This window comes from Perognathus longimembris, chromosome 13, assembly GCF_023159225.1.
Source record: "Perognathus longimembris pacificus isolate PPM17 chromosome 13, ASM2315922v1, whole genome shotgun sequence".
NCBI lineage: Eukaryota > Metazoa > Chordata > Mammalia > Rodentia > Heteromyidae > Perognathus > Perognathus longimembris.
The window spans coordinates 26,076,970-26,096,029 of record NC_063173.1 but is presented as its reverse complement, the minus strand read 5'-3'; the positions used below and the strand labels follow the sequence as shown (position 1 = coordinate 26,096,029).

The 19,060-nt window shown below is 38.8% G+C and overlaps 1 protein-coding gene across 1 annotated transcript; it reads left to right on the top strand.

Annotated features, from left to right (window-relative positions):
- Positions 1 to 8,483: 8,483 nt before the first annotated feature.
- LOC125362462 (mas-related G-protein coupled receptor member X1-like) lies at positions 8,484 to 10,615 on the top strand. Its single transcript, XM_048361304.1, has 2 exons — positions 8,484 to 8,503; positions 9,610 to 10,615. Exons 1-2 carry the CDS (start codon positions 8,484 to 8,486, stop codon positions 10,601 to 10,603), a joined length of 1,014 nt encoding a protein of 337 aa, XP_048217261.1. The 3' UTR covers positions 10,604 to 10,615.
- The last annotated feature ends 8,445 nt before the right edge of the window (positions 10,616 to 19,060 follow it).

Genomic DNA, 19,060 nt, shown 5'->3' with positions numbered 1-19,060 from the left:
TAACATGGGACATAATTGTTAGGAGGTGGGAGGTGGAGTAAAGGGGGCAGCAAAATGCAGAGAGAAAAGATACGCAAATACAGTCACATGTGAAAATGTAGCAAGGTAACTTGAGGTGATGGATAGGGTTGGAAGAGATAGCAGTAAACAGTGATCAAGATCATTGTACTAAAGGCTGATAGGTTTAATTGAAACCCTTTTGTACAAGAACGTAAAGATAATAAAAATTTAAAGCATTGAAAGTCAATAGTATTTATAGTATTTAAAACTGATGTTATTTGACAACAAAGAGACAACTGTGATCATAGTTTCTTCAACCATAAGGAAATTTTATTAAATTTGACTCTAAACTCAAGGATCCAACAACAAATTTTTGTAGTCATTGATATGTAGTCACTAGAAATTAATATCCTCAAGGGAATTTGGATTTGCATTTCTCTTTCTGTTATAAAATATCCCAATTATGTAAGACATGAACATTGTCACCCTTTACACACTTATTCTCCTTTACATTTCAAATCTCATGATACTCCAGTAGTGTTATTGGGAGCTCTTCACATAGTGAATGATGAGCTAGAGAATGTTGGAAGTCTTGGAATCTAAGGAGACAGAGATGGAGTGCACTTCATATTGATTGAGATGACTTTTGTATTCATCAACATGAGATTCTCCTAATGATAGGTGAGAATAATATTTATAATAGAAAGTCTCCTAAGATTATGTGCTAAAGCCTGGGGATATATTAGTGAACCACAACAAAAACTCAACAGATCTAGTTACTAAAGAGTTGATTTTAATGAAAGAGGGAGTAAAGAAAAATTAAATATATACTGTGGAATGTGCAATTCAAACTGTGTTCAGTAACACAAATAAAAAGATCAATGAGACCAAGGGAAAAGCATGGTCTTATTCACATTCAGACTCTCCTCAGGCCAAACAGGGGAATAGGATCTAAGAAAGCAACTAATATATGTTGTCAGTCCTTGGTACAGAGGTTCCTACCATCCTTCCCTCATTACCTCTTCGTCCTGTTTGAGCTGTGGGCATGCAGGATCAGTTGGGACCCTTTCAGAGGCAGGTAGAAGCACTGGCTATGAAGTGTTATCTGCGCCCCTTCATTCATCTCTTTTGTGTTCCCTGTTTCCTGGGCTTATTCCTTTTCTATTTCTAAAATCTGCAGATCCTTTTCTAACAAAACATGAAGGAGATCTAATCTAATCATACAGAGTATACTTTTCCAATCTTCTTTCCCCTTTCCAAGTGAGTTAAAGCTGCTGGGATCCTGAAAGGCAAGAACATCCGTGCAGAATTGTTACCTTCTCTACTTCTTTGCATCAAATCTGGGGCAGATGACTCAACTTCTGTTTGTTCCTATGTAAGATGGAAATATTAATAGTACATCTAGCAAGTAACTATTTATTGGATTAGTAGAACCTATCAATGAATCAATCATTCAATCATCTGCTACTGCTCACTCACTTCTGAGTATATTCTTGCTTTCCAGCTGAATTGTGTCTGAGCATCTCCTTTCTCATCCAAAGCCCGTCCTCAGTGGGGATGTAAAATATTCCCCTCACCAGAGAATTATGTAGTTAACAGAAATGTTTCATATTGTAAAGCGAATGCTATAACTAAAATCCCCGGGGTCTTAGGATACACATTTTACAGCAAGTTTATTACTAACTATTTAGATTGTTCCTAAACTGTTTCTGTTCAGTGTCCTTGCCATTTTTTCAAACTTTTATTTTCAAAATTTTTTTCTCCTCTAAACATTAGGAAACCGTCCTTAAATCTTTTCCCTGAATTACAACAGTAATGCCAGACACTGGCCCTCATTGGGGATAAAGATGAGAAGGGACCACTATTACCCCTCTCTACAGGTATAAGAGTTGGTTTTCTAACACACTAGTGGTATGTGAGGAAGTGAATAAATTATGTGAAATCAGGTTGTCTTTATTTCTCAACAGGTATATATTTCTTCTGGAGACTAAGTTTACTTAAACATTTTTGTGTAGCAATCAAGACAAATTTCCAACTCTCTTCACATCCCCTGTTCATTCCATCATTCATTTATTTTTTTGGGTTACACATTTCTTTTTTGGAGGACTATGCTGCCCTCCACTTGGACCTGGGCCCTAAGACACAAAAATGGATGAAATAAAACCTCTCTGGTTCCTACATCTACTGCAGCAAGAGTCTTTCACGATTCTAAATCATGCCATTATTTATTCCTGGTGGAAGAACCACTCTTATTTCCTGAGGTCATCCCGTGGGTCACACTGGGGAACCCCGTCCCCTTTTTTGCCAGTCCTGGGGCTTCAGTTCAGGGCCTGGGCACTATCCCTGAGCTTGTTTAGCTCAAGTGGTAGCACTCTACCACTTGAGCCACAGCACCACTTCCAGCTTTTTCTCTTTATAGGGTACTGAGGAATTGAACCCTGAGCTTCATGCATGCTAGGCAAGCACTCTACCACAAGCCACATCCCAGCCCATACTGAAGACTTTTGCATTCTCACTCCTGAGAAGAAATTTTTGTCTTGAGCTTCCAGTCAGGTCTCTGTTCCACACAGTCTTGTCCCGCACTTATATTTTCCTGCCTCCAGGGGTCATGACATGACAGTTCTACAGAGTTCTACAGAGTGGCTCTACAGAGTGTTCACATGTCAGTAACAGACTAACTTACAGTAAAGACAGTCCAAGCTTTCCAATCAGTATATAATGAGGCTTAATCTGAGTTTCAGAATCTCATGGCTTCAGTAATAACGTTTGCAAACTTCTGTTCCATTTCCTTCTCAATAACACAAGGATAGTAATTCCTATATCGCAGCGTGGTCCTGAGAATTTAAGCTCATGCAGCAGGCATGCAAGTCCTCCTGTGTGTGTTCTCAGGGTTGCCAGCCCAGGATTTCTGAGAATGGAGCCAACCATCACAGCCTGTAGGGCTAAAATCACAATGAATGGATGAGAATGACATTCCTTCATATTTTTAATAAGGAGATCCTTCTTGTGAACTTAATGTTTTCTTTCACCTTTGCTGAACTGGCAGGAAATGTGGTTGTGCTATGGTTTCTATATAGGAGTGCCAACACCCCTGTATGTATTTTCTCAACCTGGCTGTGGAAGACTTTTTTCCTTTGCTACAACATTATAGATACTATGATAAATCTCATCATCTCTTTCTATATAATGCACATCTACATTTTTGCCTTTTTTGTCACTCCTTGGACCTTGGCTACCTTACAGGCCTTCGCATGGTTAGTATTGAGCATTGCCAGTCCATCTTGTGGTCCATCTGGGGTCACCGTTTCCAGCTGAACCACATTTCCTATCACCTGTATCTGACTATGTGTCTGTCTCTGCTGCCAACATTCTGTGAGGGGACTATTGAGGCTTCCAGTTTACAGAATTAGATGATAATTAGTGTCAGATATTTGGTTTCATCATAAACCAAGCCTGACCATATGATATGTATGTATATATTTTAAATTTCTGGTTCTCTCTGAGTCTAGCCTGAAGCTGTCAAAATCTTCAGTTGCTCTAGAGGGTAGGGGTGTCAATGACTACTCCTTATGTGACCATCCTAGTCAAAATGCTGCTCTTCTATATCTCACATCTGCTCTTAGCAAGCCAGATATTCATATTATTTTAGGTTCAAACTGGTACTAGTACATTCTTTCAGAATGCTTTTTCTATTGGATGCTATCCTGTGTGAACAGCTGAACCAACCCATCATTTACTTCTATTTTGGACCCATTAGGTAGTGACAATGCAGACTTTCCAGATGGTTCTCTATACAGTTATGCAGAAAAGTCCCAAAGAGAAATAATATAAATACAGCCATCCTCAGGGAACCCTGGAGATGTGGCCATGATGGAGTGATCTGCTTTAAATGGGTAGATTTGCTTTCAGAGTCAACTTCTCCCAATCAGCTTGGGAAATTTTAACTTTTCTCATTCATGGACCCAGATCTTAAAATAGTAATAATCATCCTACGAGATAATAATCATCCTCTGAGACTTAAGTCATATATGGCCTCTGAAACATAAAATTTGCTGTAATATCTTTGGGACTGCCTTACTCAGGGCCTTTACCAACTCTGGTCCAGGACTCTTGTCACTTTTGGCAAGTCTTTCCTTCACCAGAAGGTTGAAGGTAAAGCTAGAAAGGTCTACATTTCTTTGATAACTCCACTTGAAAAAACAAATAAATGATATATTTTCACAACTTTCCCCACACTTTCCTACAGCTTGTCTCAAAATGGAAAGTATTAATTTCAAACTCATTCTAGAAGAATAGTCTTTAATTCTGGCAGGAATTATAAAGCTTCATCTCCTTAGCTTAAAATATTATGGAATAAATGACTTGTTAGACAAATAGAATGGATGCTTTTGTAATAGAAGCACGTGTTCAATCTCCATTTATCAGTTTTAAGTCACTATCTGTATTACTTCTACCATTTTCAAGTTAGTCAAGAATTAAGTGCTCTAACCAGATGGTGTCCACATACATCTAATGTAGTCTCACTATTTCTTGTGATTTCTTTCACATGTTCCTCTGTTAGAAGCGGAGGTGTCCCTTCCATTCCTTCCCCTTGGACTTTGCCCTGATTAATCCTAATTCTATTGTTCTCTGATTCTTTGTGGCTGGTTTAGTAAAGATTTAACAGTTTTGTGAAAGACTTTGTGTGTCAAATTTTTCTTTTTTATCTTAGGAGTTCACAACATTGACTTCACCCATTTTTTACACAGATATTTTAGATAATAATTCCATGAAATAGTATATTCATTTTAAATGACACATTCAAAAATAATCTTAGAATAATCTTTAATTAAGGAAAAATTAAGGTGTAGTGATAAACAACAATAAGTGTACATCAAATGTGTTTTGGCAAATGGATGTATCTAAGTGAACTAAAACCACAATGACCCATGGCCACCCTTAGTTATTTATTATAAAGCAATACCATTTGTTTGTGCTAGCTAGGTTCATTGTTGGCTATAAACAGACACATAGAACAGGGAGGTGGTCCAGATGGTGTGGGTTGGGGTGGGATGGGAGGAACTGATGTACAAGTGGAAACTGGGTAGATGACCAGAAACATCTCTGTGAGGATCCTGACTCAAAATGGCTCTAGTCTCTGGCTTCCCTCCCCAGATCTCATACAGGTGATCACAGGAGCTGTCCAGAACCTTGAGATGCTCCACTTCATCACTGGGCTTTACTCCAGAACCCCTAGGCTTCTCCTGATTTGTAGAAAAAGGAAGCATACACTGACATTAGGCTGAAAAAGCTCTTCTTCTTCAGTTTGAGTAAACCCTACAACTGTGCTTAGAAGAAAGGAAGAAAGGGAAAGGGATGTGTCAGAGAATAGGAGTTCCAATAAGAGCATTTGCTCTGAGTTAACATCCTTCTATTTCCACATGGAGTTACATATGCAACATTATGATAGGGTGCTTCCTTCAGAAAAAGGAATTAGATAGGAGATTCTGAAAACTGAGTGCAGGTAGATCTAATGATTGAACTTTCAAATGAGTCAACTAGACCAGCTAGAAAGTCTAGTCAACTAGATTTTCTTGCTGTGTTCTCGCTTTTAACCATTCAGATCTTTATCATGGAAGCGAGGAATGCTGCCTCTTAAATCCATGTAAGTAGCAAGGTGACACAAAAATATTGTTACCTAGAACTAAAGTTTTCATTGTTTTACTATTTTACCAAAGTTATTCTTTTTGGCATGTTTTAGAAATATCATGGAAGAAAATGTAAGATCAAATGGGAATACTTGAGTAGCACTACTTGATGTATTTACAAAGAGAAGAGTTAATGGAAACAGACACTGATGGCTGGTAAAGCATCCGTAGGCAAACAACAGTGAAACCTTATTCCAACTACTAGGCTTAAAGGGATAGGGGAAGAAGAAGGCATCATGAGAGAGCATAGTGCTATATACACTTCAATCATTACAAGTGTATAAGTGGGAAGGTAGAGAAACCCTGCTAGTGCTAACACATGGTCTCACATGGAGGGACCTAGAAGATGAAACAAAACTAATCCTTTTTTTTTCTGCCATCCTGTCTCCTGGTTTTGTGTCAGAAGCTTAAGTCAACCTTAGAGAAGGATAGGATCCTATTGAGGGGTGTCATGGAAGACACGTTTATTGGCTGTCAAATAGAGTAAAGGAAGGTGGAATAAAAATCCTTATGAAAAATGGAATCCTGGGGCTGGGGATGAGGCTTAGTGGTAGAGTGCTTGCCTAGCATGCGTGAAGCCCTGGGTTTAATTCCTCAGCACCACATAAACTGAAAAAGGGGAAAGTAGTGTTGTGGCTCAAGTGGTAAAGTGCTATCTATGAGCAAAAAGAAGCTCAGAGAAAGTGCTCAGGCCCTGAGTCCAAACCACAGGACTGCACACCCCTCCCCCCCAACAAAAAGAAAGGAAGGAAATGGAATCCTTTCTTCATGAATCATACCTTTTTACTTCCTGGGAGTTTACAATCTATTTACATTGAGTCACTTCTCATCTTATCCCCACCCCCTGTTTGCAGCTCCTTTTTCTATGGTCATTTATATAGAACATTTATAATATTATTGAAAATGTGGACGACAACAAAAGAAAACATACAATTTATTGGCTAGATATCAGTTTGGGTAACCCAATTAAGAATCACTATGGTAATGATCTCAACAAAAACTGCTTTAGAATTTTACACACTTTAAGCAGACTCAAGAACTTCTTCAATGGGCTGGGAATGTGGCTCAGTGGTAGAATGCTTGCTTAGCATGCGTGAAGCCCTGGGTTCAATTCCTCACTACCACATAAACAGAAAAGGCCAGAGGTGGCGCTGTGGCTCAAGTGGTAGAGTGCTAGCCTTGAGCAAAAGAAGCTCAGGGTCAGTGCCCAGGTGCTAAGATCTAGCCCCAGGACTGGCAAAAAACAAACAAACAAAAAAGAATTTCTTCAAATATGCTGCTCCTCAAACCCACAATGAGCTCCCTCAGCCTTGTGGGTCCCCTATGACTCTCAAACCTAGTGAAAACTCCAGACTGTTGAGAAGAAGAGGCAAGTAAGGGAAGAATAATCACTGTCTATTAATTCTGTGACTCTAGAGTTAGGCCAGTCCATCTGCTTCTCTCTCATTGGTCAGGGCCACAGGGCACCACCCAGCATCAAAGGAGACTGGGAAGTAGTATACATTATATGGTATATAACTCAGAAAATATGTAACTGAAAAGGAGAATGGATATTAAGAGTACTTAAAATCTTTCTAGCCCCATGATTGCCGCTCAGGTTCTATGATCATGTGAAGATTTGGGAGTGGGGGAAGGCTGGAGGGGTTTCTCAGAAATAAGGGATAATAAAACAGTAAAAAATGGAGCAAGGGTCCAGGACACATGCTCTTGTTGAAGTGATCTCAGGAAAGACTTTCTATCTATATAAACCTCATTTTTTTCATGCATTAAGTGAAGGTAGATGAATGTAACAGATGGATTCATAGCATTTAAGAGGAAACTTGAAAAATATTGAGCAAAATATCAAATACAAAAGTGCACAAAATGGAAAGAACCTTCTGCTTATGTAGTTTCAAGTTTGGATGAGGAACATAATCTTAGCCGAAAAGATCACAAACTATAATGTATCTTTAGCTTTTCCTCTCATGCCTCATTGAAGACAATCAAGCCTATAGGAGCTTATCTGTCAGAGTGAACATGATGGGTGAACTCAGTACTGGTTGCCTCTGTACCTCGAAGGAAGATGCATCCTCTTTTCTTTTCAGGATCTACTATTCAGCTGAGTGCTTTGGATTCTGAAATCATGGCTGTTTTTGTAAAGCAGAAAAAGCTCCTGAATTCTATTATCTGGACCCCATTAAGTTTTATCTAATTGTGTTTTGTCCTTTGAAATGGTCTTTCTTCCACCCTGTTCCTGTAGTCTGCTTATATTACATTTAATTACAGCTGGAATATTGACTATTACCTTGGGCATTATTTTTCTGCTTTTTCCTTATTCAGATGGTACTCCACAGTGTTGAATTCAAAGGGTTGGTCAAAAGAGTAGATAGACCTCAGGCAGTTGGGATAGGTTGAGATCCAAACTATATGAGACTAGGGACAAATCAATCTTATTTTTTTTGTTGGTTCCAACTGAGTCTTCTTTGAAATAAGAAAAACACTAAATGTTTTCAGATAGGCTTGAGAGATGATTTAAAAGAGAGAATGTCCAACAAGGTTTCAACAAACTGCTATTATTCATTGTGTGAACTTTCCTCTTTCTCCATTTGATATCTCTATGAGCATCTCTCTTTGTAAGACTAACACTGCAGTCTTTATACTCTCCCACTCAGTATTTTCTTTCATATAGAAGTTTTCATTAGCAAAGAAAGTCTACTGAGGATATCCTGGGAGGAAATGGAACATATTGAAACGGGGTAGAATTATATCATATACTCTGGTTTATTAAAGTAGGTGGCTGATAAAGGAGAACACCACATGGTATTCAGGCAGGAGAGGCAAGTTTATTTCTGAACTACTGGCCATTGACCAAGAAGATGCATGGCCAGAGAGAACGGTGACCCCCACCCGGCTTGCCTTCTGTGGGAAAGGGTGGGGAGGTGTGGCCAGGTGAGGAGACATGTCTACCTCTAGTTATGCCAGTTAACTAGGTAACACAGGTACTGGGTAGAGACTTTAGACAGGCAGGCTGGGGCATCTTCATGGAACTCTCCCAGGGTGGACCTTATACTCTGCAGCACCTCACTTAATCATTCCCCTCAAGCACTCTATTTCAAATATTTCTTTTCAGAGGCACTCAGACATCACTCTATCTTCCTGCTTCCTCTTCTGTACTGTTGAAAACTCCTGCTTCATCACCAGCCCTACTCTCCTTCTGTGTAACAAACATGCTTGTAGGTATTCAGCAAAGTTATATTAAGTCTTTGCTATGAAGCCATGCCAATGGTTAGAATCAGTCATTTGGTTCTCCACGCAAAGTTCTTCACAAATATAATGATGCTGAGTGAAATTTTCTTCCTATTTTTATATGCATCAGTTGTTTTTTATTTTTATTTTCTATTTAGTGCAAATCATGCAATACTGTAGGAATCCTCCTGCATTTTTTTCTTTTGTTGAAATAATAGTGGGCACACATATTATGCTAAACATAGATTTAAGTTGTGGGAATGAAACATATGTTCCTCCTGTCTTCAAGTGCTGGCATACTGAAGACATTTCTAGACTGCCAGGTTTAATCATTGTCATGAATGTCCAGGACATAGTTCATGGTTGTCCCATGGTCCTAAAGCAAGGTTTCCCTTTTCTACACTGGAGGGACGACTCTTAGTCATGGAGGAAGCATGGTCACCTTTGTGTCTATAGCTCTATAGTGGAGGTGTCTGGATCATAGAACATTTCCACATTATTTAGAGAACTTGAGTTGGACAAACTGGATTTGAATCCACACTCCATTACCCCTCAAGTATTGATAACTCATGTAATCACATCAATCCTTATCCCCCAACTCTATATAACAGGGATAGTAGTTCCCTATAACAAGATAAGATGGTCCTGAGAATAAGGAGTCATATAGCAGGCTCTCAAATCCTGTTTGTGTTTTCAGCAGCACCAGTGGTGGATTTGTGAGCCAGGATCCAACCACTCCATCCCAGTGGACAGAAGCCACAACAGTGAATGAAACCGATGAGTGGTCTAACTCAACGTGTGTCACCACTCTGGTCCCAGAATCGGTAAACCTCATCATTGCCCCAGTTGGGCTGACAGGAAATGCAGTTGTGCTCTGGCTTCTGGGATTCCAAATACACACGAATGCCATTTCAATCTATATCCTGAACCTGGCTGTGGCTGACTTCCTGTTTCTCAGCTGCCTCATTATATCTACCATGATGGATGTCATTACGGCCTTCCCCTCATCCCCTGCCATCTTAAACAAAGTGACGATAATTTTCTATACTGTAGGACTGAGCATACTTAGTGCCATTAGCACTGAGCGCTGCCTGTCAGTCTTATGGCCCATCTGGTACCACTGCCACCGCCCAAGACATATGTCAGCAGTCATATGTGCCTTGCTCTGGGCCTTGTCTCTGATACTGAACATCCTACAATTGTGCTTTCTATTTCTAGACCGATTATCTGTTTTGCAATGGTGGAAAATTGTGGATTTCATCATAGTTTCATGGCTGTTTATTTTATTGATGATTCTCTGTGTGTCCAGCCTGGCCCTACTAGTCAGGATGTTCTGCAGTTCTAGGCGGATGCCACTGACCAGGCTCTATGTGACCGTCTTGATAACAGTGCTGGTCTTTCTTATCTGTGGCTTGCCTTTTGGCATTTCCTGGTTTCTGGTAAGCTGGTTTACAATTGATACTTATTACTCCTGTTATCTTCATCCAGTTACAGTGGTTCTATGCTGTGTTAACAGCTGCACCAACCCCATTATTTACTTCTTCATTGGATCCTTTAGGCAACAGCGGCAGCAGAGAACCCTCAAGCTGATTCTCCAGAGGGCTTTGCAGGATTCTCCTGCTGTAGGTGACTATAGAGACAGCAATCCTCACAGAACACTGGAGATATTGGACAGCAGAATGTTAGCGTGACCCTCAAACTTCTGCTTTGATGAGACTAATGTGGTTTTTAATCTCCATACTACAGTCATCTCAGACATGCTTTAGAAGTGTCTAAATGAAATGTGATGCCTTCAAAGTGAGCCAGAGCCAAACAAACATAGACTGTATGATTTCCCTCATTGGGAATAATTAGTATACATCTACGATAATCCTAGCAGAAGATCACAAGAACTCAATAGCTATGTACATACGAAAACACAAGATGATACTAAGCGAAATGAAGTCCAAGTTATGGAAACAGATGGTTTACCATTGTTTTTGTGCTTGTTTTCAACATGCCATGTGAAATTATGCCTTTTTCTTTTGTCTTTCTTCCCCATGGTTTTACCCCTGATAACACGGTAACTGAATTTGATCCCCTAGATATTGTATATTGTATATTGTATATTGTGTATTGGAATTAGGGAAAGGGAAGCAGAATATCAAAATGAAGAGAAAAGGATCAAAGACAAAGCAATGCAACAGCAATACTTACAAAACTATATGCTGTAAACCAACTGTACAACTCATGGCGAGGGAACGGGGAGAAGAGAAGGCAGAGGGGGTGTAATGAGGGAGGAGGTAACAAGTTGGATAAAAATGGACACACTGCTTTACATATGAAACTATATTCCCTCTGTACATTACTTTGGCAATAAAGAAATAAATTTAAAAAATAAGTGTCTCAGTGATTTGCAATGCCTTCAAATAGTACATTTTTGCCTTTTAAAAGAAAATTGGAAATAAGAATGTCTGCTTCTTTGAAGTTATTAACTATTTCCTCAAATGCCCTCTAAATATTTCTTTTTTAAATTATTACTTCCATGTTTTAAAACTTTTTAATTATCTTTAAGTAATTGTGCAGAAGAGCTTGCATTTAACCAAGCTGTTTAAGGATATGATGAATCTTGATCAATGTCACCTCTTTCAACATTCTCACCCATATTTCTTTTTTTTTCTTTTGAGCCCAACATCTTATTTCTTTGCCATCACATTGCTTATTAAATGATGTTCTTGGATTCTTTTTCATTGCAGTGGAAAGAATTTCTATTCCAAAGCATATTATCAAATTTATAAACATTTTCCCTAGAAATGCAATAAAAATGAAGATTCCTTTCTTTTCTCCCAAGCTATGTTCCCCAGAGAATTACATTGTGTCCCTTGCTTTCAGACAGTGCTTCAGTTAGAAGCTTGGTTCTGAAGGAGTGAGCTTTGTTGCACCTAAATCCCACAAAATTTTTCTAGCATCGAGGGAAATAATCTCCATAAAGCTATAGTGCTTTCCTGCTTAAGAAAAATGCATAATATTTAAGATTTTATAAAGTCTTCTGGTGACATTTTTCCATTGCATGGTAACAGGTTGGCTTTGGATTCAGACACTCGAAACCATGACTTATGCCTTTCCAATCTGGTTATTTAACTCTTTTACTTACCAGAGTCTACAAATATATCCAGCCAATTTCCTGTATGTCCATAAATTTTGCATATATGTGGCATGTCAGAGGAGGGAATCTAGAATCCACGCTGATCTTCTGATGGGCCTAGGCCACACACCCATATCATGCAACCAAATCAAGCAAATACTGAGGTTATTGGGTTCCCCAAATCTATATCCAATGCCATTAGAGATCTGGAATAGGCTTTCAGATTAAAAGAGTAAAATTTGACTGTCCCATAGTCATGAACTCAGAGAGTGCCACCAACCTAAGTTAAGTACTCCCAGACATTCAGGTCTCTATACTGTGACTATAATCACAGAGAGAAGCATCATAAACTGTGAAGAGACTCCTGTGACATGCTTTCTGCAACCTCATGAGGTATGCATCAGGCACCAATATTGTCAAGATACATATGTTGATTGTAAAAGTATATATCACTTGATTTCTGTTTGCTAGATTAGTGTAGCACTTGGAATAAGAAAACTTAAAAGCACTTATCTAAAATTCAGGCATCTGTTTTAATATTTCCAGTTTAAATAAAAAACAGAAACAGAAAAGACGGTGAGAAGATCTCCATGTATGCAAGGATAGTGATAAGTAATTGTGAAAGACAACTTACCACACATATTATCTCTCACACATTTTTTTTTCTCAAATTTTTATTATCAAACTGACGTACAGAGAGGTTACAGTATCATACGTTGGGCATTGGATACATTTCTTGTACTGTTTGTTGCCTTGTCCCTCATGCTCCCCTCCTTCCCCCCCTTTCCCTCCCCCCCCCAGGTGTTCAGTTCACTTACACCAAACAGTTTTGCAAGTATTGCTTTTGTAGTTATTTCTCTTTTTTTACCCTGTGTCTCTCGAATTTGGTATTCCCTTTGAATTTCCTACTTCCAATACCAGTAAACACGGTTTCCAATATACTCAGATAAGATTACAGAGATAGTGTAGGTACAAACATAGGAAGGTGATACAAGAACATCATCAATAATAGAAACTACACATACACATAGGACGTTGAAAGTAGTTACAACTGTGATATATCCCTTGTTTCCATAACATGGAGTTCATTTCAATTAGCATCATCTTATTTGTTTCTAAGGGTATAGCTATTGGGCCTTGTGATGCTCTGCTATGGCTTGCCTAAACCTGTACTAATTATTCCCAATAAGGGAGGCCATAGAGTCCATGTTTCTTTGGGTCTGGCTCACTTCACTTAGTATAACTTTTTCCAAGTCCTTCCATTTCCTTACAAATGGAACAATGTCATTCTTTCTGATAGAGGCATAAAATTCCATTGTGTAAATGTACCACATTTTCCTGATCCATTCATCTATGGAGGGGCATCTGGGTTGGTTCCACATCCTCGCTATGACAAATTGTGCTGCGATGAACATTGTTGTGCTGGTGGCATTACTGTGATTTTGTTTGTGGGCTTTTGGATAGATACCCAACAGTGGGGCTGCTGGGTCATAGGGGAGTTCTATATTGAGCCTTCTGAGGAATCTCCATACTGCTTGCCAGAGTGGCTGAACCAGTTTACATTCCCACCAACAATGAAGTAGGGTTCCCTTTTGGCCACATCCCCTCCAACAATTGTTATTATTAGTTTTCTTGATATATGACATTCTTGCTGGGGTGAGATGGAATCTCAATGTTGTTTTGATTTGCATTTCCTTTATGGCCAGTAATGTAGAGCATTTTTTCATATGTCTATTGGCCATTCTCATTTCCTCATCAGAGAAGTTTCTTTGTAAGTCTTTAGCCCACTTGATGAGGGGGCTATTGGTTCTTTGCAGTTTTGTTTTGGAAGAAGGTAATTTTTTTAGTTCTGCATATATTTTAGAGATGAGGCCTTTGTCTGTTGAATGTCCGGTAAAGATCTTCTCCCAGTCTGTGGGCTTTCTGTTTATCTTGTATCTCTCACACATTTGACAGGCACTCACATATTTGAATGCAGTGAGGAGAGATAAGAATCCAGGTAGACAAAAAAGGTAATTTATAGGACCTCTGATCATATAAAATAGTATTTATTGAAATGTACTCCAGGAAATGGAAACAAGAGGTTTTTTTTCCTTTGTTGTTTGTCTTTTCTTTTTGTCTTGTTTGTTCATTTATCTGACTTTGGGAAGGTAAGGGGGACATAGAAATGGAGGGATAAAGGGTGAAAAAATGCAGAAGTGGTACCCATTAGACACTATGATGAAAATGAACTATACAACTTGTGGGTGGAGACAGGAAGGAAGAACTGGGAGAGAGTGAGGGAAGGGGTAACATTATAAAAAGGAAAATGTACTCTTTACCTGACTTGTATAACCATAACCTCTCTGTATATCACCTTCATAATAACAATAAATTTTTAAAAGAATGGTATTATAGGTGTTTACTGAAACATGGATCTTGATAAGTGCAGTAAGACAAGTATCTTATTTTTCATCTCATTTGTGGAAGATAGTGGGAAACAAAACAAACTCCCTAAGACCATGAAAGTAAAAAGGGGACTAATAAAGAGGTACTAAGGGAAAATAATGGGGAGGAGATGGAGGCAGAAACAAGATAAAAAAGTAATATAAGTAGTGAATAAGATCTAAGTGCATTGTGTGGGAAACTCGTGATGACCCTCTCTCCCTGTGTGCAATATCATACATGACAAGAAATACAATAACCATAACAGAAACACAGTTTCCACAGCTTCTTTAAATCTAGATTAAAATTTTCTCTTAGCCTGTTGTTAACGTATGTGTTTGTGATATATATCAGCTTCAAAAGTTCCAATAAGGGCTGGGATTATGGCTTAGCGGTAGAGTGCTTGCCTAGCATGCATGAAGCCCTGGGTTTATTCCGTAGTACCACATAAACAGAAAAGGCTAGAAATGACTTTGTGGCTCAAGTGATAATGTGTTAGCCTTGAGAAAAAGAAGCCAGGGACAGTGCTAGGCTCCAAGTTCAAGCCCCAGAATTGGGGAAAAAAATGTTCCATTAAGTTGAGAAATGATACAAGTCTGAGCATTTAAAGCGTAAAGTTCTACTTATTTCTTTAAAGGATAGTTAGGAAAGCATGGAAAAACTTTAACATTCTTCATTGGTTGAAAGGTAGGTGTATGCTTGTTACAAAATATGTCTCATTGAAGTGCAGGGACATAGTCTTAGCTCTACGTTCATAGGCAGTTTTGTCTTTGTATGAATATAGCATGTTGTTTATATTAATTTAGATGGCAGAACCTACTATGCATGTAGGTTATATGCTGTGGTCTATAGTCTATTTCCCTTAACTACATGAAAGCAAAATAACTTAGGAACATATAAAACTCTCCTCTAAGGATTGGTTCTATCCTGAATCATTCTTTTCTCTACCCTCTATGTAAATTGACACTAAAGCTGGATTTAACATCTCCCGGAGCTTCAATCAACACCGAGAATCAATTTGAAAACACATTTCCTTTCCTAAGAGAGAGAGAGAGAGAGAGAGAGAGAGAGAGAGAGAGAGAGAGAGAGAGAGAGAGAGAGAGAGAGAGAGAGAGAGAGAGATCATTGCCCAAGTAAAACCTGCCAATAGTGAAGGCATCCAAGTGGATGAAATGTGGTGGATAAGACAGCACTTAGCAGTGTGGAGGGGCCTAGACTTATGTGTGCTTCTCTGCACCTGATGGGTATAGAACCTTGTCCACTCTGAGAAATTTTCTCATTTGTAATGAGAAAGATCCATGTGTTACTAGAACTAATGATATTCATCTTGGCAGAGGTGACAAGCAAATGTTACTGGAAACAGGTGATGTATGAGGGAGGAGGCCTCCAGCCTAGTCCTTGGGGATAGAGTTTGTGATATCTCAAAAAAAAAACCGAAGCGTTTGAGGACATATTGAGGAAGATACTAATACATTTCACTAGTAAAGGAAAGGAAAGGAAAATTGAAAGGGATAGTACACAATCCTAGACATAGGTGCTGGCATATATGATAGCAGCTACTATGAGTGGTCTAGTGCAAATATTTATGGTGAAAAAGTTGGTTGGAGGCTTGACTGTAATTTGCCTTGAGGAGAATGCTCTTGTTTGTTCTGGACACCTGGCATATTCCATCATTGCTGCCATACTGCCTTATAAACTGAGCCCAGAGATGTTCAAGATTGACCTGTTTACTAAATTTTGTGACACAAAGGCCTTGTTATCCAAAAACCCTGTGAAGCACAAGATCATTTCTGCCAGATGCTTTCTGCAAGACAGATGTCCATTTTTTGAGATACATTGCTTTCCACACATGAGAAGTCATTTCCCCAAGTGTTTTAGTTACTTTTCTCTTGCTTTATCCAGGTGAAGAGGTCATTTTCCCAACTACTCTATTTCAGTCCCAGAGCACACTAAAAAATTGGGAAATATCCAGAAGGAGAGATCTGTTCTATTTCCTTCTGTTTTCTTTTTACGCAATGTTGCCACTTACTAAGATGGAGGAAAGCTTAAAGGAAAGAAAATAGCACTTCTATGATTTTAATCACGCCTTCACAGCCCACAGTCCTACCAGCCTTCAGGTCCTCAGAAGATGCTCACTTCATTTGGCATTTGTACTTAGCTGGCAGCAAGAAGCCCCCAAACATCAACCATTTACAAGGGAAGGTAAGTAATGGGGTAATTGTGGGTAGAGGCTGAGGGAGCAGGACTCAATAGTTTCCACACTTTCATTTGCTGGTGAGTCCCCAGACAGGGAATCACAGGGCTGACCAAGAACTCCAGGGCGGCAAAATGTCCTGCAAAGAATTCTTCACTACTACACAACCAAGTAGAAAGAATGGAGGAAAGATAAGACTAATCAAGAAGCGGACTTTAATGGTGTGTTTTGAACTCAGGACCTGGGTGCTGTCCCTGAGCTCTTTTGCTCAAGGAAAGTGATCTGCCACTTGAGCCACAGCACCATTGGAGATGAGTCGTATGGACTTTCCTCCATGGACTGGCTTTGGACTCTTATTCCTAGACTTAGCTGGGGTTCAACTTGTCTTTTTTTGTGGGGGGAAATGGAAAGAAATGTTTTCCCTGATTAATTACTTATTTATTGTAAAAGTGTTGTGCAGAGGGGTTACAGTTTCATATGTAAGGCAGTGGGTATATTCCTTGTGCAATTTGTTGCTTCCTCCCTCATTTCCCCCTCTCCCCTCCCCCTTCCCCTCTCCTCCCATGAGCTGTTCAGTTGGTTTACACCAAATGGTTTTGTAAGTATTGCTTTGGGAGTCTTTTGCCATCATTCCATGGGGGCACAACTTGTCTTTTTACATTGTAATCTAGATCTGCATCCATTCACCTTGGGATGGAGCATCATGGGAACAAACTGTAGCTCTCTCAGGAACAAACAGGTTATGAAGCTTTTTCCCTGTGACTTTTTACTAGCAGGCTAAACTCTGTGTTATGAGAAAACTGTGAATTAGAACTGTTCCCTTTCCTGGGACATTTCCCTCTACTCTTCATTTCAACCATCCAGATTAACTGAAATGGTATAACATTTGTTATTTTCCTTCAATTGGAGAGACGACATACATGAATGCTCCCCCAAACAAATTGTAGTCAGTAGAGAAGCCATGTATTTTACTTTGCTGTTATGCATGTGTCAAATTTCTAGCTGGAAACAGAGGGTTACAATGGAATGATTGACAGGAGTTTATTCATGGGACAATTCACTAGTATAGATTTAGAAAAAAAATTACATGGGATGTTGACAACTTTCCCCACCAGGGATAGTAATTGGGTGAGATGGGGGAATATTACATTATTGGGTTTGGAGAAACAATGGAAAGGAGGAGCTATCAGAATTCAGAGCTAGTTGTAGCTGTAGCTATACTTTTAGCTCTGGTATAGGAAAGAGTCCCATGACAGATGATATGTCCTTAGATATGGTCACATAGCCATTGTTGTTTTAGACTCTAATCAAGGAAATGTAAAAATCCCAATTTGCTGTCTTCTTTTGCTCACCACCCTCTGATAGTAGATATATTTCCTCCCTGATTTCAGGGGTAACAAAGTTCAACAAGAAAGGTATTCATTACCTTACTTATGTAACTGTAACCCCTCTGTGCATCATCACCTTTGCAATAAAATGCAGGTGCATTTTGTTGGCAAGTAGAAAAACATGTCTCTCTGTACTTTCTTACTCTTTGTATTTTCTGAGACCTTCTATATGTTTACATATGTGTACTAAAATACTATTCAGTCATTAAAAATTATTGGCATTTATGACAATATTGTCAGACCTGAGGACCATTATGTTAGGTGAAATGAGACTGACACAAAAGTTGGATCAATGGGTACTAAGTTATCAATAGATAGCTATAAGACATTCTAGTGGGTTATTAAACATTAGGGTATTTACAGATAATGACAATGTACTCTCTAGCAAAATTAGACAAACTCATTTAGAAACTTTTCACCATAAGGAAATTTGTTTAGTCTGAATTAAGCCTTACACAATGTATACTTGTATCAAAATATCACACAGTAACTCCTCAAGAGATATAATTTTAGTACTACCGTGTATCAGTTAGGGTAAATACGTAAATTAATAATATGAATTTTAAAATTATTATGCAGAGATATGTATGCATTTTAATGAGTTGTCAAATCAATATGCCCATGTGGCTCAAAATCTAGTAAAGACAGAAAACATTTTTATATCTCCTAGATGTCCCTTATGCCCATTCTATGGCCCAGTGGAAGTCATTGTTTCCATTTTTTTCAGAGTAAGTTTCTTCTGAAATCTCTGACTTGTAGTTTGTCTCTCCCCATATCTAATTGCCCTATGTCTGTGTCTTAATCCCCTCTCCTCTCAGTATGACACAAGTCATACTGGTTTAAATCACACACAAATAAACTCATTTCAACTTTGTTCTTTATTTAGACTCCATGTGCGGATCTATGGAATTCGGAGTTTCTGGTTGTTAGGACTTCTACATACAAATTTGGGAAGATCTCACCTAACCTAATACCAGATCTTAAAAACAACAACAGAAAAATCTGCAGAATGAATTCA